Source organism: Scyliorhinus torazame, chromosome 9 (assembly GCF_047496885.1).
Source record: "Scyliorhinus torazame isolate Kashiwa2021f chromosome 9, sScyTor2.1, whole genome shotgun sequence".
Lineage (NCBI taxonomy): Eukaryota > Metazoa > Chordata > Chondrichthyes > Carcharhiniformes > Scyliorhinidae > Scyliorhinus > Scyliorhinus torazame.
The window spans coordinates 180,245,590-180,267,445 of NC_092715.1; the positions used below are offsets into that span (position 1 = coordinate 180,245,590).

Consider the following 21,856-nt stretch of genomic DNA (forward strand, 5'->3'; position numbering starts at 1 on the left):
TAAATGGTTTTTTTGCTCTAGTGCTCTCATGTACAGTTTTGCAGACCAGAAGGGCACATTGAGAATTTGGCAATGTAAAGCCCCTTCCCCCCGCGCCCCCAACCTTTGTCCATTCAAATAATCTGACCTCTTAGCTATTTTCAATATCCAACATTAAGTTCACAAGATTATAGAATAGAAATGGATGAGAAGGAGCAGTCAGGCCATCCTTCCAGAAAGACTACTAACCATAGCATTCTCAAAAGATTTCAGGATTTTTGCCTCCATGGCCCTATCTAGAATCTGACTTCACCTGTAGGTCACTCTGTGTGTGAAGAACTTCTTCACCCGATTGCAATTTTTTTCTTTATATTGGTTTGAACTTGTGACGTCGTGTTTAGCTTCAGGTAGTGTTCTGGATATGTCTTTTCTCTCCTTTTTACTGTTTTATATATATATATATATATATGCCGAGATGAGCGTTCCCTTCATTTTCCCCTTTTAAAGGTAAATAGTCCCAATTGCTCTCACCTTTCCTCCTTTAATAATCAGTGTTGTAGCTCTTCCTTCAGTTTATGTAACTCCTGCTATTTACTATAATATGCGGAGACTATGATATTAGACAAAGAAGTAGCCTTCACTGGAAAGCCAAGTACATAGAAATATTTCATGAAGCTACTGATTTAGATTTCATTTTAATGATCAGCCTTATAAATGTCTCAGAAATGAATGACTTTGAATTTTGGCCTGTGATCTATCAGTTGCATTTTATAATTGAATGTTCTCTCTTTTGCAGTTGCTTTCCAAGATCTGTGTCCATATGGCCATGGTACTATCCCTGGCATTGGAGAGTCTCGTGAAGGTAAGAACTGCATGTGGACTGTCATTAAGGGTTGCAGTTCGTTAGTTGGCAGATGAATGGATTGTTCACATTGTGCATTGAGTTGACTTCTGTGTAGTCACTTCTGCACTGTCTGCAGCAACCACAATAGACACACCCAGCATTTACATGGAAGTATATGTAAAGTAGTTGCATTTAGCAAACTATTATACACCAATTGCACTGAATAACGCATTGGGCATCTGAGGCATGTGGCTCACTACTGTTAACTTTGGATGGAGGCGGTGGATACATGAGAAGAATGCATGTGTTAAGCTCTGCTTGTCATCAGAGTATTCCATCAACTATTTTCTACTGTTACAAAATTAAAGAAAGGTCAGCAGATTTTCGCCAGTAACTTTTTTTAAAAAAGGTCTAAACAAATAATGAGTTGGACTTGGCAGAAAATACTTGCAGTATAAAGTACTCTAACCAGACACATGGGCCCGTACCTTCCGGGTTCCCCAGCGTCACATTTGGGGGATACCTCCAGGAAGCGCTGTGAATCCTTCTTGGACGTTCCCACATAAAGGTTTACCCGGCAATTTTCCAGAAGCATTAACTTCCTCTGGACAATTGAGCTGGGCTGGGAACCGTCCAAATGAAGCAAGCTTCGGATGATTCTGCTACTTTTACCCTGATAGTTACTCTGAAATAAGGAATAAGAAGGGTGCAGTCACAATGTTGGGGGTATACGACAGGCCTCTCAACAGCCAGCGGGAGATAGAGGAGCAGATAGGTAGACAGATTTTGGAAAAGAGTAAAAACAACAGGTTGTGGTGATGGGAGACTTCAACTTCCCCAATATTGACTGGGACTCACTTAGTGCCAGGGGCTTAAACGGGGCGGAGTTTGTAAGGAGCATCCAGGAGGGCTTCTTAAAACAATATGTAGACAGTCCAACGAGGGAAGGGGCGGTACTGGACCTGGTATTGGGGAATGAGCCCGGCCAGGTGGTAGATGTTTCAGTAGGGGAGCATTTCGGTAACAGTGACCACAATTCAGTAAGTTTTAAAGTACTGGTGGACAAGGATAAGAGTGGTCCGAGGATGAATGTGCTAAATTGGGGGAAGGCTAATTTTAACAATATTAGGCGGGAACTGAAGAACATAGATTGGGGGCGGATGTTTGAGGGCAAATCAACATCTGACATGTGGGAGACTTTCAAGTGGCAGTTGAAAGGAATACAGGACCGGCATGTTCCTGTGAGGAAGAAAGATAAATACGGCAATTTTCGGGAACCTTGGATGACGAGTGATATTGTAGGCCTCGTCAAAAAGAAAAAGGAGGCATTTGTCAGGGCTAAAAGGCTGGGAACAGACGAAGCCTGCGTGGAATATAAGGAAAGTAGGAAGGAACTTAAGCAAGGAGTCAGGAGGGCTAGAAGGGGTCACAAAAAGTCATTGGCAAATAGGGCTAAGGAAAATCCCAAGGCTTTTTACACGTACATAAAAAGCAAGAGGGTAGCCAGGGAAAGGGTTGGCCCACTGAAGGATAGGCAAGGGAATCTATGTGTGGAGCCAGAGGAAATGGGCGAGGTACTAAATGAATACTTTGCATCAGTATTCACCAAAGAGAAGAAATTGGTAGATGTTGAGTCTGGAGAAGGGGGTGTAGATCGACTGGGTCACATTGTGATCCAAAAAGACGAGGTGTTGGGTGTCTTAAAAAATATTAAGGTAGATAAGTCCCCAGGGCCTGATGGGATCTACCCCAGAATACTGAAGGAGGCTGGAGAGGAAATTGCTGAGGCCTTGACAGAAATCTTTGGATCCTCGCTGTCTTCAGGGGATGTCCCGGAGGACTGGAGAATAGCCAATGTTGTTCCTCTGTTTAAGAAGGGTAGCAAGGATAATCCCGGGAACTACAGGCCGGTGAGCCTTACTTCAGTGGTAGGGAAATTACTGGAGAGAATTCTTCGAGACAGGATCTACTCCCATTTGGAAGCAAATGGACGTATAAGTGAGAGGCAGCACGGTTTTGTGAAGGGGAGGTCGTGTCTCACTAACTTGATAGAGTTTTTCGAGGAGGTCACTAAGATGATTTATGCAGGTAGGGCAGTAGATGTTGTCTATATGGACTTCAGTAAGGCCTTTGACAAGGTCCCTCATGGTAGACTAGTACAAAAGGTGAAGTCACACGGGATCAGGGGTGAGCTGGCAAGGTGGATACAGAACTGGCTAGGCCATAGAAGGCAGAGAGTAGCAATGGAGGGATGCTTTTCTAATTGGAGGGCTGTGACCAGTGGTGTTCCCCAGGGATCAGTGCTGGGACCTTTGATCTTTGTAGTATATATAAATGATTTGGAGGAAAATGTAACTGGTCTGATTAGTAAGTTTGCAGACGACACAAAGGTTGGTGGAATTGCGGATAGCGATGAGGACTGTCGGAGGATACAGCAGGATTTAGATTGTCTGGAGACTTGGGCGGAGAGATGGCAGATGGAGTTTAATCCGGACAAATGTGAGGTAATGCATTTTGGAAGGTCTAATGCAGGTAGGGAATATACAGTGAATGGTAGAACCCTCAAGAGTATTGAAAGTCAAAGAGATCTAGGAGTACAGGTCCACAGGTCATTGAAAGGGGCAACACAGGTGGAGAAGGTAGTCAAGAAGGCATACGGCATGCTTGCCTTCATTGGCCGGGGCATTGAGTATAAGAATTGGCAAGTCATGTTGCAGCTGTATAGAACCTTAGTTAGGCCACACTTGGAGTATAGTGTTCAATTCTGGTCGCCACACTACCAGAAGGATGTGGAGGCTTTAGAGAGGGTGCAGAAGAGATTTACCAGAATGTTGCCTGGTATGGAAGGCATTAGCTATGAGGAGCAGTTGAATAAACTCGGTTTGTTCTCACTGGAACAAAGGAGGTTGAGGGGAGACCTGATAGAGGTATACAAAATTATGAGGGGCATAGACAGAGTGGATAGTCAGAGGCTTTTCCCCAGGGTAGAGGGGTCAATTACTAGGGGGCATAGGTTTAAGGTGAGAGGGGCAAGGTTTAGAGTAGATGTACGAGGCAAGTTTTTTACGCAGAGGGTAGTGTGTGCCTGGAACTCTCTACCGGAGGAGGTGGTGGAAGCAGGGACGATAGGGACATTTAAGGGGCATCTTGACAAATATATGAATAGGATGGGAATAGAAGGATACGGACCCAGGAAGTGTAGAAGATTGTAGTTTAGTCGGGCAGCATGGTCGGCACGGGCTTGGAAGGCCGAAGGGCCTGTTCCTTTGCTGTACATTTCTTTGTTCTCTGTTTGTTCTTTGAAAGAGTTAGAAGGAGGAAAATAAATTCTAACCAGAGTAACTACTAAAAAATCCCAGACCCAGCCTTGCACAGGTTACCCCGCTGATCCCCCCCAGGGACCCACCACAACTCCTCCACCCTGACCCGACACCCCTCCCAATGCGACCGAGTCCAACCCCCTATCCACCCTCCCGGGCTGAGCCTCTTCCTCCCAAACTGAGCCCATACCGGACTGGTGCCATTCCCCCCCCCCCCCCCCCCCCCCCCCCACCACCACCTTCCTGGACTGACACCCTCTGCCATATAGAGCTCCCTCCCAGACATGAATCCCCGCAAGAACTGGGTCAGATGCACTCCCCCCGACCACCACCATCATCTGGACTGACTGTGTCTGACCTGCCCCCCCGACTCCGGTTTGACCCGGTCTCTTCCCCGCCCCCACCATTCCCTAAAATTTTAAACTTACCTTCTCCGTCACAGAGTCATAGATGTTTACAGCATGGAAACAGGCCCTTCAGCCCAGCTTGTCCATGCCGCCCAGTTCCTATCACTAAGCTAGTCCCACTTGCCGCATTTGGCCCACATCTCTCTATACCCACCCTGCCCATGTAACTGTCTAACTGTCTTTTGAAGGAAAACATTGCCGCCGCCTCTACCACTGCCTAACGGAAAAGTCCTTTTATTATGGTCCTAGTGTCAAGTCAACCAGCCCTTTAAATAGCTGAAACTGCAAGCATTTGAAATCTCTTTATCTGGTGTAAATGAACAGTGAGCAGTTGAAAATAGATTTGTCCATAAAACTGCCTTTTTCCCTGGGCACAGCTGTTTCAACATCTGGGCTCAGCCAAGAACGGAAAATGAGGTTCGATTTTTTTTTTTTGAATGTGTTATTTTACACTCTAGATGTCAATGAATGCTTGGGAAACCCTGGAATATGTTCAAATGGCCATTGCATCAACACAGATGGATCCTTCCGATGCGAATGCCCAATGGGATACAACCTGGATTACAGTGGAGTTAACTGCGTTGGTAGGGAAATTGTTATTGATTGTTATAAAGTAAATAAACCAAGTCAATGGAGGATTTAGTTTTTGACGGGGCAGAAATTAAAGATTATGAGTCAGCCATTATTTGTACTCCCAGCCCAATGCCCTCTCCAAAGATTTCATTGTGAAGTAAAATCAGGAAAGATGTGTAATGATCAGCAGATCTGCTACTGCTAGTTTTCTGCCCCGCTGAGCGTGAGAATTATCCCCAATGTATTAATTGATGCTGCATTTTCATTACGTCACATGCCACCATCAAGCATGTTGGATGTATGATACTAATACTTTACATTTCCAGATTCAGTTGTGTACATTTACCAGTAATCTCTGAGGATGTACATTCTCAATTTTATATTGTAAGATTATAATAGTAAAGTATACACTGGTTCAAAACATTTTTAATCAAAAAATTCAACTTATTATGACAAAAAGCAGATAATTTGTTGTTTTCCACAAAAACAGACACTGACGAATGCTCCATTGGTAACCCCTGCGGCAATGGCACTTGTACCAATGTATTTGGTGGATTTGAATGCACATGTGATGAAGGATTTGAGCCAGGCCCAATGATGACTTGTGAAGGTAAGAAGTGGCCTTTTTGGAAATGTGCTACTATTTGCAAATTTAGAACCATTGTGCACAACTTCCACCTTTTGCGGAATTCTGCAGCCTCTTTGATGAGGTAGGATTTTGTCTCAAAACAAGAGCGCCTGACTTATCTTCTGGACTAAGAGCGATTTCCAATTTTGAGGCAGTTCCTAAATCTCTGATGAGAGTTGTGGAAGTTTGCTGTAGTGAGTCTCCATGGCGGTTTTCTCCAGCTAAACAAATTCAATCTTTGTCTTTAAAGGATAGCACCACAGACTATGCAAATTGATCTCCTGCAATCAATTGCATAGACTTTCTTGCCCTTTGTTTTTTAAATCTCCCTCTTCAATTCCCCATGTGTATTTTAGGAGATTGTGTTATATGGAAAAATTACTTCCAAGTGAAAATACTGGGGTGTGACCAGAGATCCAGCAGAATATCCACTGATGAAATTTCTGCCACATTCTGATGATGTACCTCCAGTGAAGAACCTTGGGCTGGATTCTTTGTTTCAGCGGCTAAGTGCTGATGCCAGCGGAGCATGTGTGGTCTATTACAACCAAAACATCTGTGTGAAACCCTCACTGATTCTGGGACCGATGAGGGGCTAGCAGCGGCACCGGGTGAAACTCCCGGCTCCCACGCCAAAAACGGCCGGAGAATGGCCGGGTCCCTTGCCGCACATGCGTACAGTTGACTACCTGTAGCGGTCGCGCCGTACAACCCGCCATCCGCGACCCCACAGCCCACTACCTGGCCACCCCCCACCAGTCCCCCCAGCCCTCGCGGATGCCCCCCCCCCCCAGCCAGCAGCACGGATCCCAACACAGTCCGCAGCCGTCACTCCAGGTTCCCGCACGGCTGAGACCACACATGTCCCGCGTCATCGTGAACTCGGCCCATCAGGGGCAGAGCATGGCCGTCTGGCGTCAAACCGGAACCGGATCCGATTTGGGCGTCGGAGTCGATTCTCCGCCCGATTGCCGATTATGATATCAGCGTCGGGCAACGGAGACCCCCTCCCCCCCACTTGTCTATTATCTTTAACCCTGCATTTATATTATAATTAGCAACTACATTGTATGGACTAAATGCCAAGTACATGTGCCCAGCAAGGAATCTTGCCTCATTATTTTAGATGTGGAGATGCCGATGTTGGACTGGGGTGAGCACAGTAAGAAGTCTTACAACACCAGGTTAAAGTCCAACAGGTTTGTTTTGAATCACTAGCTTTCAGAGCACAGCTCCTTCCTCAGGTGAATGAAGAGGTGGGTTCCAGAAACATATATCTAGACAAAGTCAATGATGCAAGACGATACTTTGAATGTGAGTCTTTGCTGGTAATTAAGTCTTTACAGGTCCAGACGGAGCAACTGGAGAGAGGGATAATCACAGGTTAAAGAGGTGTGAATTGTCTCAAGCCAGGACAGTTGGTAGGATTTCGCCAGCCCAGGCGTGATGATGACAGGGGGTGAATGTAATGCGACATTAATCCAGGTTCCCGGTTGAGGCCGTACTCATGTGAGCGGAACTTGGCTATAAGTTTCTGCTCGGCGATTCTGCGTTGTCGCGCGTCCTGAAGGCTGCCTTGGAGAACGCTTACCTTTCCAGATCATCGACATGGGTACCACCATTACACAGGTACGTGCGACATACTCATGTGACTTAGCCAACATTGTCTACCTCATACGCTGCAGGAAAGGATGTCCTGAAGCGTGGTACATTGGCGAGACCATGCAGACGCTGCGACAACGGATGAACGGACATCGCGCGACAATCGGCAGGCAGGTATGCCCTTCCAGTCAGGGAACACTACAGCATTCAGCCTCTGATCTTCGGGTAAGCGCTCTCCAAGGCGGCCTTCAGGACACAACATCATTCAAAGGAACAGATCAGTCCAAATTTCACAGGACAGAAAACCATTAAGATCATGGGCAAAGTACCCTGAAAGAGAATGTCACACCAACAGAACCACAAATGTGGGACATCAGGAATGTCAACCCCTGCAAACTGACCTCGAGCAACAGGATTCCCATTTACCGCAGAAGGGGCTTTGCATTCAGCGGGGAAGACCGGTGAAACCACAAAAACAGCTTTCCCTTTGAGAGAAAACTTTGGGAGGAGGTGCAGGAGCATGTGTGTGTAATAATAACGGGGATAAAGATTCGCGGTGAGATGTAAAGGGTTAACCCTGATAGTTGCTGAGCATGTGTGTAAGGAGATATGTCGAAGTGGAAGGACTGTGAAGCATCTCAGAGCGAACTCCAGCTATGTCTTTGTCTTATTTCGTATTTTCAAATGGTTAGCATGTAAATAAATATTTTTGAACAAAAGACCAGTGCCTCCAGCAAGAACTAACTCTTCTGGAGCATGTAGCCAATAAATCGCGAGATAAACCCACAATACCAGACCCACCTCAAAGAAAATCCAAAACAGTCTATAATCCTACTGCCCGAATTTTCAAGATGCGGTAAAGAAATTTATGCCAATACATTTTGACAATTTGCTGACTATGTCATTTACAGAGCATGTTGTCAAGATGTGTCTGTGTGTGTTCTATCAGTCTGCGAGAGTGCACATAAGACAATAGCCAAGAGATTTGGTCACACAATGTTACTCTTTAAATATCAAATAATCTCTTAAGCCTTTAATATAGCAGGCAGGAAACTCCTGTTCTCTATGAGCCAGTAATGTTCTTTGCATTCATACGTGAAAGAGAAGTTTGAACATAATAAGAACTTAAGAACGAGGAGCAGGAGTGGACAATTCAATCCCTCGAGCCTGCTTCACCATTCAATAGGCTCATCGCTGATCTCATCTCCACCTCATCACCTTCTTGCCCACTCCCCTTAACCCTGCATCCCTCTAATTAAAAACCTCCTTAAAATGTTCCAGCGTTCACACACTCTAGGGTAGAGAATTCCACAGATTCATGACCCTATGAATGAAGTAATTCCTCCTGATTTCTGTTTTAAATCTGCCACCCCTTAGCCTAAAACTATGGCCTCTTGTTCTAGACTGTCCAACCAGGAGAGTTGTCCACTCTGCTTCTACCCTGTCAATCCTCTTCAGCAACTTATATATGTCAATTAGATTTCTGCTTATTCTTCTAAACTCCACCAGCGTAGGCTTAAACTGCTCAATCTGAAATGAAAATGAATGAATGAAAATCGCTTATTGTCACAAGTAGGCTTCAAATGAAGTTACTGTGAAAAGCCCCTAGTCTCCATTTCATCTCATCTCATTTCATAAGAGAAGTCTGGAGTCCCTGGAATCAATCTAGTCAACCTTCTCTGAACTGCCTCAAATGCATTTACATCCTTCCCCAAGTAAGGGGACCAAAACTGTGTGCAGCACTCCAGATGTGATTTCACCAATGCCCTATACAGTTGCAACAGTATCTCATTAGTTTTACACTCTATTCCGTCAGCAATGAATACCAAAATTCCATTGCCTTCCTTATTACCAGATGCATCTGCATACTAACTTTGAAATTTGTGCACATGGACACCAGGGGCGAAATTCTCCCCCAACGGCGGGATGCCCGCCGACTGGCGCCAAAGCCGGCGCAAATCAGACGGGCATCGCGCCGGCAAAAAGGTGCGGAAGTCTCCGCATCTTTGGCGGCCTAGCCCCAACATTGAGGGGCTAGGCCGACGCCGGAGGGATTTCCGCCCCGCCAGCTGGCGGAAATGGCGTTTGTTGCCCCGCCAGCTGGCGCGGAAATGCGGCGCATGCGCGGGAGCGTCAGCGGCCGCTGTCAGTTTCCCCGCGCATGCGCGGGAGCGTCAGCGGCCGCTGAAAGTTTCCCGCGCATGCGCAGTGGGGAGAGTCTCTTCCGCCTCCGCCATGGTGGAGGCCGTAGCGGAGGCGGAAGGGAAAGAGTGCCCCCACGGCACAGGCCCGCCCGCGGATCGGTGGGCCCCGATCGCGGGCCAGGCCACCGTGGGGGCACCCCCCGGGGTCAGATCGCCCCGCGCCCCCCCCCAGGACCCCGGAGCCCGCCCACGCTGCCTGGTCCCGCCGGTAAATACCAGGTTTGATTTACGTCGGCGGGACAGGCAATTCCTGGGCGGGACTTCGGCCCATCCGGGCCGGAGAATCCAGCGGGGGGTCCCGCCAACCGGCGCGGCTGGATTCCCGCCCCCGCCCAATCTCCGGGAGCGGAGACTTCGGCGGGGGCGGGGGCGGGATTCACGGCGGCCAACGGCCATTCTCCGACCCGGCGGGGGGTCGGAGAATGACGCCCCAGATCCCTCTGCACCGAAGCATTTTGAAGCTTCTCTCCGTTTAGATAATAAGTTGCCTTTTTATTCCCCCAACCAAAATAGATAAGCTCACACTTATCTATATTAAATTCTATCTGCCAAATTTACCTTTACTCTTTTTATTATTTTTTAATAACCACCTGTTGGTCTTTTAAAGTTTTCCAATCCTCCAGCCTGCATAGCCTTGGCAATATGGTATGTCTTAGTTTTTTGCCTTTATGTTATCTTTAACTCCCTTGCTTCCCGCAGTTGCATTTTCCGCCTCTTACAATCTTTCTTCCCCTCTGGAATATATTTTATTTGGGAGGAATTGAATATCTCCTTAAATAGCTGCCACTGTTGGTCAAATATCCTACCTATTAGTCTTACTGCCCAGTCCACTCAAGGCAAATCTGTCCTCATGCCTGTGCAATTTCCCTTGGTTTAACACCAGAACACTAGTGTAGGACTCCAGTTTATTGCCCCGTAACTACATTTGAAATTCAAACGTGCGATGATCACCCTTCCCTCGAGGATCCTTTATTATCAGATCATAAATTAATCCCATCTCATTACGCAATACTAAATCCAAAACAGCCTTGTTGATTCAACAACATATTGTTCCAAAAAACAATTTCGAATGCACTCTATGAACCTGCCCTTGAGGCTACCCTTGCCAATTTTATTAATCCAGTCTATACGCATATTAATATCATCCATGATTATTGTCGTACCTTTCTTACATGCCCCCAGTATTGCCTGGTTTATACTGTGTCCTCCTGTGGAACTACTATTCAGGTACCTATAGATTACTGCTAGCAGAGACTTATTTCCTTTGCTATTTCTTATTTCTGCCCAGACTGATTCTACATCTTGATCTCCAGTGTCAATATCATTTCTCACAACAGCACTGATTCCTTCCTTTTCTAAGAAAGCTCCACCACCTACGACTATACTTCAGAAACAGAATACCCTTGGATATTCTACTCCTAGTCATGATCTCCTTGTAACCATGGGCGTGATTCAACAAGACAAAAACAGTTCCTTTTCAAATGCATTGAGCGGGGTGTTTCCCACTCGTGTAACATTGACAAAGACCATGCAATGGAATGGCCTTGGCTGATTAGATCAGCTCACCAGTGCAGGAAGAGTACTCGCAGATCGGGGTGCCCTTTTTAATGGCCGCCCCGATCTTTCGACTCCCCTCAGCTAATCCATCGGTCTCTGGACCCCCACCCCTTCTCTTAAGGGCAAGGCACCCACGGGTCCAGCTCCTGGCACGAGGAACCTGGGACTCTGGCACTGCCAGCCTGTCACGCTGGCAGTTCCCCTAGCATCCTGGCAGTAACAGGGTTGCACTACCAGGGTACCCGTGCGGCACTGCCGTGTAGGCAACGCACCCAACAAGGGCGAGATCCTGATCACAACGTGCGAGGCGTTTCAAGCCCACGAATCTCATGAGATTCAACGGCCTCGTTGCATCTCCAAGTTGGTGCACGATGAAGCCGGAAAATCGTGCCCCATGTTTCATTAACCGCCACCAAATCATTCGCCATTGGCTCGATTTGCACCATTACCCATTAATTTTATTCCGAATGCTACGCACATTCAGGTACAAAGCCTTTAAGTTTGTCCGATTATTACATTTTCCTATTCTCGTACGATTCCCTGGTGACAGCCCTACTTATTTGATTTTCCAGGGCTCTGGTCCTAGCATACTACAAGTGAAACCCACCGTAATGGAACAGGTCCCTCTTTCCCCAGTACTAGAGCTGATATCCCGAGAACGCGAATCCATTTCTCCCACACCAATCTTTGAGCCACACAGTTACCTCATTCATCTTGTCGACACTATGCCCATCAGCTTGTGACTCAGGTTGTAATCTGAAGATTAATATCTTTGTGGTTCTGCATTATAATTTAGCATCTAGCTGCTCATATTCCCTTCACAGCACCCGGAGGAAACCAACGTAAACATGGGGAGAACGTGCAGACCCCACACAGACGGTGACCCAAGTCAAGAATCGAACCCGGTTCCCTGGCGCTGTGAAGCAACAGAGCTAACCACTGTGCTACTTTGCCACCTCTGTCCCCGATTATGACTACACTTCGCTTTGAATGATCCCCTGTACCACAGTGCTCTGGTCAGTCTGCTCATCCTTCCTGCTCTCGTCCACACAGGAGCAAGAATCTCAACCCGATCGGACAAGGGCAGGGGCTTACGCTCCTGCAGTACTACCTCTTGGACACTTCTACTAGCCTCACTCGTAGTCACACCTTCCTGTCCCTGACCACTGAATATGAATAAATCTTTATTGTCACAAGTCGGCTTACATTAACACTGCAATGAAGTTACTGTCGCCACATTCTGGCTCCTGTTCGGGTTCACAGAGGAGGATTCAGAATGACCAAATAGCACGTCTTTCGGGACTTGTGGGAGGAAACTGGGGCACCCGGAGGAAACCCACGCAGACACAGGGAGAACGTGCAGACTCCACACAGATAGTGACCCAAGCCGGGAATTGAACTGGGTCCCTGGAGCTGTGAAGCAACAGTGCTACCCACTGTGCCACCGACCAAATTCAAAGTAGTTACGCTAATGTGTGTGACTGCCTCCTGGAACACAGCGGCCAGGTAACTCTCCCTCTCCCTGACTAGAGCTCATTAACTCCAAGCCGAATTTCCTCGAGCAACCGACATTTGCTCCAGATGTAATCACTATGAGCCACAATGGGGTCTACCAGTTCCCACATGCTGTAGCTGCAACACATTGTCCTGCCCTGCAACCCTATTTTAATTAATTAGATTTTCAATTTGTTTTTCATTTTACTACTGATCTTTAGTTTTCCTTTTTTTTCACCCAACCTTCAATCTCAAAACAAGTCAGAAAAAGTAGAAGAGGGACGTGTTCACCTACCAATCACTTATCTGTGATATCACACGGGTGTGTTCACTCGATGTTGTAGAACTGCTGCAGCTTATCTCGCTGCTCTCCAGCCTACATCTGCTCCTGCCCCCACTAACCTGTGGATGTAGTAAGGAAAAGAAGACACAGCAACACCTCCCTCCTCTACTTCCCGAAACTCCCACACTTACCTCAACTCCCAAGCTCTCTCAGAGGCCAGCATTCCTTAAAAGGACCAACTGTCAGCTCGCAACCAACACAGTAAATATTTAAACTATACTTAATGTGGTAAAGCTGGAAGTAGCAGGAATACTGCTTCTAACACCACATTACATAGGCCATAAACACCCACTGCTCATACTCCATCATAATTGCCACTGCTACCTCCCGTCAGCCACTGTTATCTTTGACCCACTTGCCCCTTCCACCCCTCCGCACTCTTTAATCCATCAGACCTCTTCCTGGTCTGCTTGATCGACTTACCTGAGGGCTGCTCCTGGTGTCGCAGCATCGCAATTCTCCATTTCTCTTTGCCAGCGGATTTCCTAGAACTGTGTAGTAGGTGTTCACATTTCACCAGACCTACAACAGTGGGGCTGGAGGTCCAATATTGCATCAACTCAATTCTCAGGCACAGAGACATTGGCAGGAAGAGTGGTCCTGATTTTTTGGGAAGTGTGCAGCAGGACAGGGAGTCTCAGGACTGCATTAGGATTTTTGCTGGGTAAGCAAACCAGTAGCAGCAGGCCACAGCCAGGTCTCTGGCAAATATGAGACAGGGAAGGTCAATGATCATGGCTGGGAGGGGCAGAAGGTTGGTGTCTGTAGTTCAAGACAGGAGGCAGTGATTGAGGCTGGTTAGGAAGTTTGGTGATCGGGAGGGTAAGATTGGAAAGTAGGAAGATTGGTCTCTTGACTTGGGAAACGGAGAACATCAAAGCCGAGAGAGGGAGATCAGAGATCAAAGGTTACCATGAGGGACTGGACAATATCATTCCTTTTCTTCTAGAATCACAAGAAGTGCTGAAAAAGGCACTTATCTCATGCAGTTGGCAGCTCTCAATTCCCTTTGGCTTATGGCCTTTCTGACAAAGGTGAAACTCATTGGTCAGCAGTGAGTTTTAAACTGGCTCCCAGTTGCAATTAATAAAGACTTAATTACATGACATGACACTCAGATGCCTGAAACTCATAAAAACTGCAATGGGTACAAGTGTGATGGGTTGGGTTTGACTTATGGTATCTTGGCATTTCATGGTTCAACACCCCGCTCCCAACTGTCTCCCACCATGGAATACCAACAACGAGGCCACTCCCGTTGCACTGACAAATCTAGGCCAATGTTTGTTGTGACCATTTATTATTGAGAAGGATTAACCATAATGAAACATATATTAAGCATTTAGATAGATATATGGGAAGGGAAGGATTATTTTTTTTGCGAGCTTTGAATATTTTTTAGGAAGTATAAAGAATGTAACTTCACCTTTTGTGATGGTTAATATTTATTTGTATAAATTATCTGTACTGATGAAGTATTGTATATGCAGTACAGTCCTTTTGAGCACATAAACATCACTTTTGAATCCTTGTAAAGATTTAAAAGATACAGAGCTGAACTTCCCTCTGGATTAGTTGTAAGGGTCATTGTTTGTACTAAAATTTAATTATCATAAATGTTTTCTATTTTTGGCTGTAAATCTAGATTAGAAGATTGAGAGCAGGATTTACCAGTTGTTTACGCCAGCGTGAAATTCCGGTCCCACACCAGCGAACAGGTTTCCTGGCGGCGAGGGATGCTGTCAACGGGAAATCACGTTGACAGCGGCGAGACTGGTAGATCCCACTGGCAGCCGACCTCGAAAAACACGTGGAGGGGTGGTCGCTAAATCCCACCCTGAGTATTCATACCCAAACTGGCTGTGTTTGAACCACTAGCATTAGGGTATGGGGAGAAAAATACTTTTTAACAGGTTATAGCTCAATACTAATGGACAAACGTTCCTCCAAGGAAAAAGAAAAGTGTGCAGAAATTAGTTCTACAGAAGAACATTTAGCCTATACTATTGTATGGAACCGGTAAAAACAAAATTAAATGCATTTTTGAACACCTTTCTCCTCCTGTCCAGGATAGTGACCTCCTACAGTATTCACCACCTTTTAGATTTGTTGTCAGGGGCTATCTCTAAGACCAGCTCAGCTCCACTATGTAATTTGAAGACCTGATTACAGAGAAGTGTCGATATTTGCAACTGTCTTCACCAAGGAAGAAGATGCTGCCCAAGCTAATGTGAAGGAGGAAGTACTGGAGATACTGAATTGTCAAAAATTGATAAAGAGGAGGTATTGGACAGTTGGCTGTGCTTAAAGTTGAAACGTCACAATGACCAGATGAGTTGCATCCAAGGATATTGAAGGAAATAAGGATGGAAATTGCAGAGGTGCTGGCCATAATCTTTCAGTCTTCCTTAGGTAGACGGGATTTGCCAGAGGACCAGATAATTGCAAATATTACACCTTTGTTCAAAAAAGGGTACAAGGTAAGGGTAAGTCGCCTTAGTCCCAGATGACCATAGGAAGCTTTCCCCCTTTGATGGTGAAAGCTGAAGATCACCACACCTCGGGCGAGAGGCAAAGTTGAGAAGGCGGGCCTTCATGAATAACCTCATGAAGATATAAGGATAAGCCTAGCAACTACGTTTAATTTAGGTGGTGAGAATGCTTTTAGAGACAATTAATCAGGACAAAATTAGCAGTCACTTGGCAAATGTGGATTAATTAGACAAAGCCAGCATGGATTTGTTACGAGCAAATTGTGTTGAACTAACTTGCTTGATTTTCTTAATGAGATGGATGAGGGACTTTGTGGTTAATGTTGGCTTCTCTAAAAGGCATATGATAACGTGTCACATAATGGTCTTGTCAGCAAAGTTGAAGCCCATGGGATAGAGAAACAGGCAGAATGGATGAAAAATTGGCTGAGTGACAGGAAGCAGGATAGTGGTGAATGGTTGTTTTACAGTCTGGAGGAAATTATACTTTGGGGTTAGGATCCTTATTTTTCTTGATCTATATTAATGACCAAGGCTTGAACGCTCGCACAGACAAAGGGGCTCTTCATCTTTATGAAAATGGTGCCAGAGGCTCAAATCTTGATGTTACGAACATAACCTCCACCTTTTTTGCAGGGGAGGGTTGGTGGGGTGGGGACAGAGGCAAGTCAAGCCTGGTTGATGAAGGTAGCTGCACATATTAAAATGCAACTGCCTTCAGTCTAATCTAATTTCCACAAGGAGGGAGTGGGAAACATGATTTGTGCACACTGGACCTGGTAGCCAAAGTTCTAAACTTACTAGAGTGCTTTGGACACGCAGAGTACCGTTTTGGGGAGGTAAGGTGCTGTTATATTCTCAATGTGCCGCAAAGAGAAACGGTATGGAGGTGTCACACACTTGGGTTTCTTCCAAACATGTCCAACTGCAAGCAAGTTTCTGAAACTTTTGTTCTACTTACTCACAGTTGTGTTTCTTTTTTTTTCAAACCTTTCTGCATTAGCGGGTTTTCCTTTGATCGAAGTTTTTTGAAATAGTAGCCTGGATTCTCCAACCCACGATGCGGCAACATGGATTGCGATCAAGCGGAGAATCGGCAGTCTGCCCGAAATCAAGGTTCGCGCCAGGCTCCAAAGAGACCGCTATGCTCCAGCCCTCCACTGGTGGTAGAATCGGGGTCTTGCCCACATGCCAGCAGGAGAATGCTAATGGATGCAAATGGGTCGCATTGACCCAATAGCATCCACTTAGTGGGCCCAGCATCTTAATCTCTGGGTCCCTCCTATTCTCTAGTCCTCTAGGCCAGGAATCACATGGGCTGGATTCACTACAGGTATCACCAAACGTGAACCTGACGTGGTGGACCTCGCGGTAGGCCACGGGGGTAATTCCTTAACAGATTCCTAACTAAAGAGACCCCACACAGTGACCTACTATCTAAAGGGACCCCCTACCGACCCCTTCCCAGAAAAGAGACCCTGTCTGGAAGCTAGAGAGCAGTCCAGACAGGGACAGTGAAACAAAGTACAGTTGTAACACTCACCTGGAAGCACCACATGTCTTCTTGCAAAGTGAACAGTTCAACCTGTTTTTGAACCCCACAGATCCTGTAGCTGCATGCCATTCATTCATGTCTCATAGTGGGCTGTGATTGGCAGCTTCCACAAAACTGCTGTGAGCCTTGCTTCATTCATCTTCTTCGCTCTAAGTGTTGCAACCACAATGTTTACAAATATCAACCACTTCAAAGAGAGTTAGGTGCATTCCAATCGCACCCCTTCACGCTTGAGTAATTTTGAAGTGTTGAGCTGGAAATTGGAAGGGTGCAAATCTGGATCCCGTCCATTGAGGGTGGGATTCAGATCACAACGCCTCGCGAGATCTAACGAGTTGGGCGCGGCGAGACCATTCGATCGTGCTCACCATATGGGAAATGCAATTTCATTACAATTATCAGTTATTTGATATTTTCTGCCATTTACCTTGGACCTACTCGGATATTGACTGAACCATTTATAATTCTGTAAAGTGTCGGTTCATTGTGGCAGTATTTGAAAAAAATTAATGCTTTGGAGGAGTCGTGATTTCTAATTTTTTTCTTTTCAGACATAAACGAATGTGCCCTGAACCCACTTCTGTGTGCATTCCGCTGCATTAATACCTTCGGTTCCTACGAATGTACATGCCCTGCTGGTTACACTTTGAGGGAAGACAGGAAGATGTGCAGAGGTGAGGACAAGAAGAGAGCCAGTTCTCACTGTCTGAAAGTTGACAAGTATAAGACTCACACAGGATATGACCACTAGTGTTTATGTGATTGGGATTAGACAAATTACAGTCTTATTTATCAATTCAGATTATCCCATATTTATTCACTGTAATCACCGAATCATAGAAAGAATATTATTGCTGTCGAGAGAGTGTGTGCCAAGGAAAAAGATTGTTTGACATATCAGGGTTGCACATTATGGCAGAGAGATTAAGGAAATTGTTTTCTTTGGAAAAGAGGCTTTGAGCTGACATAATTGAGGTTTACAAGATTTTTCAGGGCATTGCCAGAGTTGATCCTGGTAATTTTTCTGCACCATGATTAATATTGAAGCACCACAAGGCAAAGGTTATAAATTAGCAGTGAGAAGGAATGGAGGAACATTTTCTCACCCAATACAGCCGTGGAAGGTTACAAGAAGGCCATTGGAATGAACAGTGCAAATGAATTTAACACACAATTGCGTGCATTTCTGCAGAGAAAAGCAATTGAGATATAGGATTAGAAAGTAGTTAGGGTGAGCTGATGCATTAAAAAAACACAGGTCTGTTGAGTCTTTTCCTATTTTTAACAGCATCTATATCATAGAATCTACAGTGCAGAAGGAGGCCATTCGGCCCATATGTTTTGCTTGCTTTTAGGTTCTAGCCTGCTAATTATACTGTAGGTTAAGAGGGTTCCAAATCTAATCCTATTGCTCCACATTGTACTCACAATATTTCCTTGAATAATGGGAGTTGATATCAACTTGTTTTATCAGCGCATCAACAAACGTGAGCAGATCAAGCTCCAGAGACTGTGCAATCCATTAATGGCATGTGCCCCTAGAGAAACCAAACAACGTTGCCACACTGTTTCTGCTTTTGACTTTGAATATAATTTGCTGATTTTCGCCCCAGACATCAAACTTGGTGGTGACTTAGAAACATGCAGGTCTTTTTTTCACTTTATTTTCTATCTTGTATTAATTTTTTTTAAAAAAATAAGTGTGTTAGATTACCTAAAATCCGGAGCTTGCTTTATAATTTGCGAATCGAATTGCCACCATCTTGTTTCATCACAGACCTCGATGAATGTGCTCAGGAGCTCCAAGACTGTGAGTCCAGAGGAATGATGTGCAAAAATCTGATCGGTACCTTCATGTGCATCTGCCCAACTGGAATGGTCCGCAGACCTGACGGAGATGGATGTATGGGTAAGACCTTTCTGACTAGCTGCAAAGGACATGAAATCTGGGTTAAATTATGTCATTTGGTGAATCAATGCGATGAAATCTTGCCGAAGACTGACTCTCAGGAGTATAGTAGGAAATGAATAATCATGTGTTACAGATAGCGCTATTAAAGAGGGAATATGCAGCTGACATAAATGCCCCAAAATGTGCCAGCTTTCAGATGGTTAGGGAGAGGAAATAGAAGCCGTGAATAACTTCAGGTCTCTGCGCAGTGTGTGCGTTTGATCTGCATTTTCTGGGGCGGTGCCACAGGGGCAAAGAATCATGGAATCCCTACAGTGCAGAAGGAGGCCAGTCAGCCCATCGAATCTACACCGACCCTCTGAAAGAGTACCCTACCTAGGCCCACTCCCCTGCCCTATCCCTATAACCCCATAACCCCACCTAACAGTTGGACAATTTAGGCAACCTTTAGACACTATGGGGCAATTTAGCATGGCCAATTCACCTAACCTGCACATTTTTGGACTGTGGGAGGAAACCAGAGCGCCCGGAGGAAACACAGGCAGATTCCACACAGACCCCAAGGCTGGAATTGAACCTGGGTCCCTGGTGTGAGGCAGCAGCGCTAACCACTGTGCCACCACACCACCTGAAGCAGCCACCTGAAATAGGAATGAGTATTTAAATGGTGTACAGGTGGTAATAGGAGCGATGTTATATTGTCTTCCACGTCATTTTGCAGAGACTTCACTGGGCACTTATTGGGAAGGAAGGTCTTCAATGGGACTTGAGTTTTAAAAGTTGCAGGGCCATTCAGTCAGACCGAACGATCTGTAAAGGCGAAGCCAACCACTTTGTTTGCTTCAGATAATTGTTTTCTCATTCTTCAGTCCAGCACAGCCACACAGCAGTCACTTGGCTGCAATTTCTCCCAAAGAGAACAGAGCTGTAATTTGTACTGCTGACAAGAGGGCTGCGGCAGTGCACCAATTCCTTATCTTGATTTGGAGCCAGTGCTGATTTTAGACATTAATCCCACTCTATGTTCATTCATGTATTTAAAATATCTGAATACCGAAATATTGCCAGATCCAACTAAAATCAGACCTAGTGTTTGGAAAAAAGTGCACCGGACTTATACTGGAGCAATAGGCAATTGGGGGAAGGGATGGAGAAAATTAGGTATGAACATCTCTAGATCGCCACCTTATGAAGTTAAACAGCGATGTTTACCTCTGGTCAGGCAGCGGCCATTTGATAACCGTATTTGCCCTGCACCAAACAGGTGACCTATCAAAAGGTTGTGCTGGTTCCAACACAAACACAGAAAATACCGGACAATCTCAGCAGATCTGACTGCATCTGTGCAGAGAAAGGGGAGCTAACATTTCGAGTCTAGATGACTCTTTGCCAAAGCAGTGTTGGTTCCACACCTGACTCATGATAATTGAGGTAGCAGCACCAATTTCAAATGGTCCCTGGAATCATGTGACATACATGAACATAGCAACCATGTGCCCAACTTAAGGCACTTGGATCTGATTTTGACTCCTTGCCTTGCAGAAACCATTGTGGGGTTAGTTACAGTGAGATCAAACCCTTGTCTCCTCTGGTCTCTCTACGCCATGTCCTGATCGTAATCAGCCCTTTTGAGCAGGCGAACGATACCCTGTCAAGAAGAAGAAAACGGGGTCCGTCTTTAAATATGTAGACTGGAATAATAGGTCAGCAATGTGCATTGGGCAGTGAGAGTTTCCCTATTTGCGGGAGCCATATTTGAAGCAGATTTGATGTGTTTAATTACAGGTTATCTTGTGGGCCAGGAGGAGCAGGAATGCTAAGGAAGCCTTGGGCCACAATTTACATAGCCTCCCCAACCCAGTTGCAACCAGGAAGTTCCCCACCACCATCGCAATCCACCTAATCACCGTTGAAAGCGCGGCTCCTGCCTTAACTGGAGACCATTCTCATGCATCAGACAAAATAACGGATCTGACCGCATTCAGAAGTGACTCTGAAGAGTTATTGAAAGGAGGCCTGGCCATTAAGATCAGCTGAGCTATTACTTTCCGGAACTCAACAATGTTTCAGGGATTGCACACTTTGCTCTGGCCTCACTTTAAAATGCGCAATTATGACTTTAACGTTGTTACACAACCGACCTCACAACCCTACTGACCCCCCAATCCCCCCCGTCAACTACCCAACTCTTCTCTGCCCCCCCAACCCACACCCGACCTGTTCTGACCTGACCTCAATACCCTATCCGCCCGCCATCCATTCCATCTGCTACCTTATGCACCAACTTCCCTACCCACCTGCCAGCCGCACCCACCTAGGCACTTACCTCACCCACCCTACCGCCTTACCCACATTCACACAGACATTCATGCACTAACACATTGGATAGCTGTTTCAAAGTCCCAGCTATTAAGTGTATTACTGAATGCTTACCAGAATACAGCAGATAGTGATGTATAAAGGGGGCGGGACTTGTTTTCCCTGATGATGCAGTGCTACAAAGAAGCAGTTCAGCTTCAGGTACACTCCGCATTTCTGTAGAAGCCGGAATTAGAAGTCTCAGCCAGAAATGCGGACCTCCCATATGGTGGAGAGATGTAGGAGCGGAGTGGCGATCCGACGGTGATTGCCACACATCATAAGATTCGGACTAATCTAGGTAAACATGGCATTATTTGCTCCCCGTGTTTGCGTGGGTTTCACGCCCACAACCCAAAGATGTGCAGGGTAGGTGGATTGAACACGCTAAAATTGCCCCTTAATTGGAAAAAATGAATTGGGTACTCTAAATTTTTTTAAAAGCATGGCATTATTTGATTGAAATCGCTCTGTGCGATATAAGTAACCCATCTATTGACATATATATATTAAATTATTTCCTTTGCTATTTCAATGATGATTTTAACCTATGTACTTTGAATATGTTGCTGTTTTGCAGCTGGTAAA

The 21,856-nt window shown here is 45.7% G+C and overlaps 1 protein-coding gene across 1 annotated transcript in view; it reads left to right on the forward strand.

Moving 5' to 3' along the window:
• The window catches only part of LOC140429611 (fibrillin-2-like), a 496,823-nt gene that overhangs the window by 422,755 nt on the left and 52,212 nt on the right, over nucleotides 1-21,856 (forward strand). Inside the window, exons 51-55 of the mRNA XM_072516854.1 lie at nucleotides 776-841; nucleotides 5,009-5,134; nucleotides 5,614-5,733; nucleotides 17,550-17,672; nucleotides 18,776-18,907. Coding sequence (XP_072372955.1) covers nucleotides 776-841; nucleotides 5,009-5,134; nucleotides 5,614-5,733; nucleotides 17,550-17,672; nucleotides 18,776-18,907 — 567 coding nt within the window. The remainder of the gene's footprint in view (nucleotides 1-775; nucleotides 842-5,008; nucleotides 5,135-5,613; nucleotides 5,734-17,549; nucleotides 17,673-18,775; nucleotides 18,908-21,856) is intronic.